General features: G+C 42.9%; 1 protein-coding gene across 1 annotated transcript in view; it reads right to left on the bottom strand.

Moving 5' to 3' along the window:
- Positions 1 to 656: 656 nt before the first annotated feature.
- Positions 657 to 7,019, bottom strand: part of DYSF (dysferlin) — a 384,808-nt gene continuing 378,445 nt past the window's right edge. Inside the window, exons 53-54 of the mRNA XM_069745121.1 lie at positions 5,331 to 5,478; positions 657 to 2,526 (exon numbers count right to left, since the gene is read on the bottom strand). Of these exons, the coding sequence (XP_069601222.1) occupies positions 2,488 to 2,526; positions 5,331 to 5,478 (187 nt within the window). The 3' untranslated portion in view covers positions 657 to 2,487. The remainder of the gene's footprint in view (positions 2,527 to 5,330; positions 5,479 to 7,019) is intronic.

Below are 7,019 nucleotides of genomic sequence, written 5' to 3'. Positions count from 1 at the left end.
TGTCCTGTAATAAGCCAAAGGCAAAACTTAGGACTGGCTGATCATAATTTCTTGATGCCCCTAGAAGAAATCGTGGGAGAAATTGTTTCAGGATGATCTACCAGAACTTTCTTGATATCCCAAAAGAAACTACAGGCAAAACATGAGTTGGGCTGACCTCACTTCAGGGAGAAACTGAAGACAAAGCTTAGGTCTGGCAGATCTGACTTTGTTGATGAAAATGAATCAGATGATTCTGACTATATTGATGCCGTGGGATAAACTGACTATGTCATACAATTCGGACTGTTCAAACAAGAAAAAAGTAGAGCTGCACAACCATACATCAGTGCCAGCCACAATCCACATGTGGTGCGATAGGAGAGCCCGTTCCTCAGAGCGGAGGTGCTCGCATGAAAACAAGCAGCAAATCCATGGTAATAAGAAGAAAATGCGGCAGCACTCACCGATCTTTGTGTGGTCCAAGTCCTTTATTCAAGACAGTTAAAACAACAGCATTTTCACGGCTCCGGGGAGTAGAAACGACAGGGAGGTGAGCAGGGATAGACGACGGCCGTTTCGCGCCTACAACAGGAGACCCGTGGAAGCGCTGTTGTAGGCGCGAAACGGCCGTCGTCTATCCCTGCTCACCTCCCTATCGTTTCTACCCCCCCCGAGCCGTGAAAATGCTGTTGTTTTAACTGTCTTGAATAAAGGACTTGGACCACACAAAGATCGGTGAGTGCTGCCGCATTTTCTTCTTATTACCATGGATTCAGTTCAGACTGATCTTACTTTGTTGATTGCTGTCACCAAGACATTTTATTCCTGCAGCTTGGGATGGACTTGGGCTCTTGATTCTGGACATCTAGAATGCAGAAGGTCTTTATTATTAGGAACTGCCAACAGGCTTCATTTCTATAGACGCCAAAAGAATTGATGAAACTGCCCATTCCTTTGCATTGTTGATGATTATTTCTGGCAATCTGTATGTAAAGACCTTATGGAAGAACTTTAAGAATAAAACATCTATGTAAAGTGCAGCATAACGGCACATGAAAATGTAAAAAGTAGTCTAATACTAATCATATTAGCAAATCACAACTCCTTCCTGAGATATTGTAACAGTCACTGTAGCTGAAATGAACAACAACACTGCAAACTGCATCACTACATGTAAACTCGAGGTATAAAGCCTAATAAAATGTATATAATGAGAGCTAAGCGTGGAAGATAGACGGGCACAGTCTATAAGGCACAGTGAAGAAAATATAAAATCTATGGGATGAAGAATCACATGCTGTATTGTATGTAAAGGCTTCGGAAATGATCGATAATATATTTATATCTGATATAATAATACTATAATATGATAAGTGATGAAACATGCCAACTATTAAGTCATAGATCATGGCAAGATGGCAGCTTCAGCCATGGAAATGTTGAGTTTCTACTGTAGAGTCATTCGTTGGCCAACGATGATCTCAACATTGATGTACTTCAACTAAAAATGTCATTGATAACAGAAATCGAGATTTGGAGCGGCATGGAGCCAATCTAGTTTGGATTAATTTAGCAGTCGGTAAGGATTAATGGCCAAAAGTTCTGACTTTACTGACTGGATTGTCAGACTCTGAATCACTAGCAACCAATCTGTTTCACATTACTCAGGTCTTTGTCTCAAGGAAGAATTTCTATTAAACTTGTGGCCAGAGAGAAGGAAGGCTTGGCCCAACCTCGGCATATCAACCTGGCCATGTCAATAGTCTACACTTAGAAGAAGTATTTTGGCAGAAGATGACTCTCAATGGTTTACACTGGCCTTGATCTCAGTCACATTGTCAAGTCGGACAATGATCTCATGGTGGCCACATTGGTGGACAACCAGAGCTGGGGAGACTACATCCTCGGGCACTGCCACTTCCAACATTGTTGGCCGCTCTAACACATAACTCGGAGGAAAGCAAATTATTGTTACAGATGACCGCAGCTTCATGACACCATTTTTTTCTCTAATTAAATCTCATTGATCCTATAACGTTAATATTAGAGACCGGTGGGGGGCAAGGGCACAGCACTACGGGCTGTAAAGGTAGCAACCACCTCAAGACCTGCTACAATGAAAAAGAAATATGCATTGAAGAATTATTCGTGCAATGACCTACTAATACTTTCACCTGTATACTGGGTATAGATACTAGGCAGAATAACATGGAACATGTGAGCAAGCAGGTGGTGGTCAACTCCAAATTTTTCCATAATTTTATGGAAATCTTGACATTTATGGAAACCTGGATGATGAGGTTGTGGTTGACCTTGCTCATTTTCAATAAGCTGCGATGCTGAGGGACTCTACATCATATAAATACTTGTAGTTCACGTGGTGGATATCTGTTAGGTGGGCTTATGTCTATAATACATTCCGCACAGCAGTGTCACAGGGGTTTCCAGGACTGAGGTTCCACGTTGTGCACAGTAGTGGTCAGCACACACTCGCTCTGCAGCAGTTTAACTGAACGGCTTCATCAGTTTCATAGCAGCGTAGTTCTGAAAGAGAAAAAATTGTAGATCTTAATAATTGTGCATACTCACATGGCAGAAAGAGATGGCTTCTTGCTAAAAAATTGGGACTGAAATGGTGGATGGTACTCATTGATGTTCTCCATCCTGCCAATGTCAGGTATGCAGAGCTCAACACTTGTTCACTCTCCGTACTTCCTATTCATGGTAGATGGGAAGGAAAGTGCAGAAAACCAACCTGATTTGGGTCATTCTCCTGTATTTTTGTATTGACCTAATTTCAATACATAAACCAACCCCTTCTCTGTTTATAAATAGAGCTGCGGTCCAATAGTGGTCAAGCGTTGGCACACAAAATGTGATGAGTACAGAACTGGAGGAACTGCAGTAGAGGCCTGGAATTGGAGGAACAGAAGTAGAAGCCTGGAACTGAAGGAACAGAAGTAGAGGCCTGGAACTGAAGCAACAGAAGTAGAGGCCTGGAACTGGAGGAACAGCAGTAGAGGCCTGGAACTGGAGGAACAGCAGTAGAGGCCTGCAACTGGAGGAACAGAAGTAGAGGCCTGGAACTGGAGGAACAGCAGTAGAGGCCTGGAACTGGAGGAACAGAAGTAGAGGCCTGGAACTGGAGGAACAGCAGTAGAGGCCTGGAACTGGAGGAACTGCAGTAGAGGCCTGGAACTGATGGAACAGAAGTAGAAGCCTGGAACTGGAGGAACAGCAGTAGAAGCCTGGAATTGGAGGAACAAAAGTAGAGGCCTGGAACTGAAGGAACAGAAGTAGAGGCCTGGAACTGAAGGAACAGAAGTAGAAGCCTGGAACTGGAGGAACAGCAGTAGAGGCCTGGAACTGGAGGAACTGCAGTAGAAGCCTGGAATTGGAGGAACAAAAGTAGAGGCCTGGAACTGAAGGAACAGAAGTAGAGGCCTGGAACTGGAGAAAAAGCAGTAGAGGCCTGGAACTGGAGGAACAGCAGTAGAGGCCTGGAACTGGAGGAACAGCAGTAGAGGCCTGGAACTGGAGGAACAGCAATAGAGGCCTGGAACTGGAGGAACAGCAGTAGAGGCCTGGTGGAGGAACAGCAGTAGAGGCCTGGAATTGGAGGAACAGAAGTAGAGGCCTGAAACTCGAGGAACAGCAGTAGAGGTCTGGAATTGGAGGAACAGCAGTAAAGACCTGGAACTGGAGGAACAGCAGTAGAGGCCAGGAACTGGAGGAACAGCAGTAGAGGCCTGGAATTGGAGAAACAGGAGTAGAGGCCTGGAACTGGAGGAACAGAAATAGAGGCCTGGAACTGGAGAAACAGCAGTGGAGGCCTTGAACTGGAGGAGCAGCAGTAGAGGCCTGGAACTAGAGGAAGAGCAGTAGAGGCCTGGAATTGGAGGGACAGCAGCAGAGGCCTGGAACTGGAGGAACAGCAGTAGAGGCCTGGAACTGAAGGAACAGAAGTAGAGGCCTGGAATTGGAGGAACAGAAGTAGAGGCCTGGAATTGGAGGAACAGAAGTAGAGGCCTGGAACTGGAGTGGTTACCAGAATATAGGGGCACCAGATCCAATCCAATAGGAAAGGATTGGTAAATTATTATTTAATGAATGTTTAGCCATAATTTGTATAAGCTGGGAAACCTCTTCATGTTTCAGGTGACTCTTCAGACTGAGTTGTTGTGTACACCTGAAGAATAACACAATTTCTACCCATTATATCACTTGTTTACTGTATTTTTCACCTCTTTATTCTTTGTCTCCAATACTCAGTTGTCTCTGAGCTAGTGGATGGAGACTAGCTGTCTCCCATTCACAGCACACACAGACATGAGGGATTCCTCCTCTATGTAGTACATGTTCAGAGAAAGAAGAAGCATGGAGGACATTATACAACAGTGCTGAGCAGTAATCTTCCACAGGGTTGAGACAAGCAGTACCATAGAGGAGATTATACAGCATGGACCTGAACTCATGGACTTTGAATTCAACGTAGACTTGTATAAAAGATCATTTTCTTATCTTCAGATAAAAATCTCCATCTAGATGGCAAGATGCCTAACCAAACAAACCAGGAAGTATAAAAACAACTGGTTCAGACATCCTAGAAAAGAAGGAGGACGCAACATTGATGTACACGGATTGTAGATAAGCGTTGAGCGGAAAAGGGATCAGTTCCAAAGTAATACTACAAGCAATATATAATATATAACTCTAAGTATAATGTACGTCATGAACTATAAACGGATTACATCACCAGGATACACAAATCCCAAGAGGCATAGTAAGGCATTGCCAAAGATCTTCCAAACATCAGATCAGTGCCAAGTTTAGAGGGATTTTCTGGGTTAGGAATATGGATGTCCTTACCTTTCGTATAGGACACCAACTGAATATATGAAATGTTGACCTAGCCAAAGGATTTGCCTAAATATGGAGGTGATAAACAAATATGGATGAAGGCTTATTAAATTTTTCCCCAGATAAAAACAGATTTCTTCAAAGTTCTTTATCAGCTATCTACAGGATAGGTGATGGAGGTATGACTACTGTGCCTCCAACCATTGGAATCACCACTGATCCCAAGAACTGAGGTATCAAAGTCCTCTGTGTGAATGACATGGAGATGACCACGGGAACGTGGGGCCCCTAGTTTCAGTATGGGGGTATCCAGTGACCGGACCTCCGATATCCATATATTTTTCTCAGTCTATCTGTACGGTGTTAGACCAAACTGATGTCTCCTCTTAAATAGCTATGAGTACATAACATTAATAACTGATGGCAGCTACTGTCTTCTCACTGTACTGTATCAATGATGGCATCTTAGCAGGAAAACAGCTTCTTACCGGGAACGAGTAAACGAAGATTCCAAGGAACAGCAGCAAGATGAAGAGAATGAAGAACATGAGGATGAGACATCTGTATCTCCTCCACAGGATGTACTTCAGAGTCTTGTACGGAGATGTAAACCACAAGAACGAGGTCTCCGGGCGCCTGAAACCAGATTGTATTTACTTCACCAAATGTATATATATTTTTGTGTTAATGTGTTAAAATATGATCAATATTATCCGATTTGTGGTGACTTTTTTCTTTCGGGTTTTCATATTTTTTGGCTTATCCTATCTCTACTACCTTAAAGTTCCATTAAGAGAACCAGTTGGTGTAAAGAGTTTTATAGACAATGCTTCATAGGAAAAAGTATGCAAAATAGCAGGTGGATGGGAAGGAAAGAGCTCACTAGCGCCACCTACAAGGAGTGACCCTGGTAGTCAATGTCTGACCCATTGGTAAAACTAGAGAATTTTCTTTCCTCTTGAAGTCAGCTAATTTCAATATTTCTCTCCATCAGAAACACTCTCCAGACCCACCAGAGGGAACTAACTGCTGATGAAGGTCACGATCACCAAAATAAAGTTTCTACAGATAAACATCTAGTCATCATCGTCAGAGAGGGCGCCTATAGAGGAATGTCTAGGCATGACCTCCAAAAAAAAGGTGTCTACAAATGGATATTTAATCATGTCTGCCAAAAACAGTGTCAACAGATGAATGTGGAGGCATGAAATCCAAAAAAAGCATCTACAGATGGACATGCCCAACAAAAAAGATTTCTGCAGATGGAAGACTAGACATGACTGCCAAAAAAGTGTCTACAGATGGATGTCTAGGCATGACCTCCAAAAAAAGCATCTACAGATGAATGTCTAGACATGACCACAAAAAAAAGTTGTGTCTACAGATGGACATCTAGACATGACTGCTAAAAACGGTGTGAACAGATTTACTTAAAGGCATGGATGTCTTTTCATGACTGCCTTAAAAAGTGTCTACAGATGGATGTCTAGGTTTGGCTGCCAAAAACGTGTCTACAGTTAGATGTCTAGTAGTGATGTGCGAAAGCCGCAACACATACAGGGATTACTTGTTTGTTAGAAATTCCCCACGTGTTGCAGCTGTCTAGCGGCCGCAAAACATGCAGGAGCAGGGACTCAAACATATCTTTCGCGTGAACCCAAGATACTCTGATTACACCCGAGACCCTTCGCTCATCATTAATGTCTAGGCATGGCTGCCAGAAACGGTGTGAACAGATTGGCTTCTAGTCATGACCTGCAAAAAAAGTGTCTACAGAAGGATGTCTAGACATGACCTTCAAAAAGGTATCTAAATATGGATTTCTAACCATGATGAACAAAAAGGTATCTACGGGTGTCTACTGATGGACGTTTAGGCATAACCTCCAAAAAAAGGTGTATACAGATGGAAGACTACACATGGCTGCCAAAAAAAGGTGTTTACAGATGAAAGATTAGACATAACTGCCAAAAAAGATGTTCACAGATGGATGTCTAGACATGACCACCAAAAAGGTATCTACAGATGGATGTCTATGCATGACCTTCAATAAAGGTGTCTCTAGATGGATGTCAAATGTGACTACTATCCCTATTTATACATACCGTATGTTTTAGAAATTGACTTACAGGGTGGCTACCTGTATGAGATCTAGAGAGATAGATTTCTTCCTTCTG

This window comes from Ranitomeya imitator, chromosome 1 (genome assembly GCF_032444005.1).
Source record: "Ranitomeya imitator isolate aRanImi1 chromosome 1, aRanImi1.pri, whole genome shotgun sequence".
Lineage (NCBI taxonomy): Eukaryota > Metazoa > Chordata > Amphibia > Anura > Dendrobatidae > Ranitomeya > Ranitomeya imitator.
This window is presented reverse-complemented; position numbering and strand designations above follow the sequence as displayed.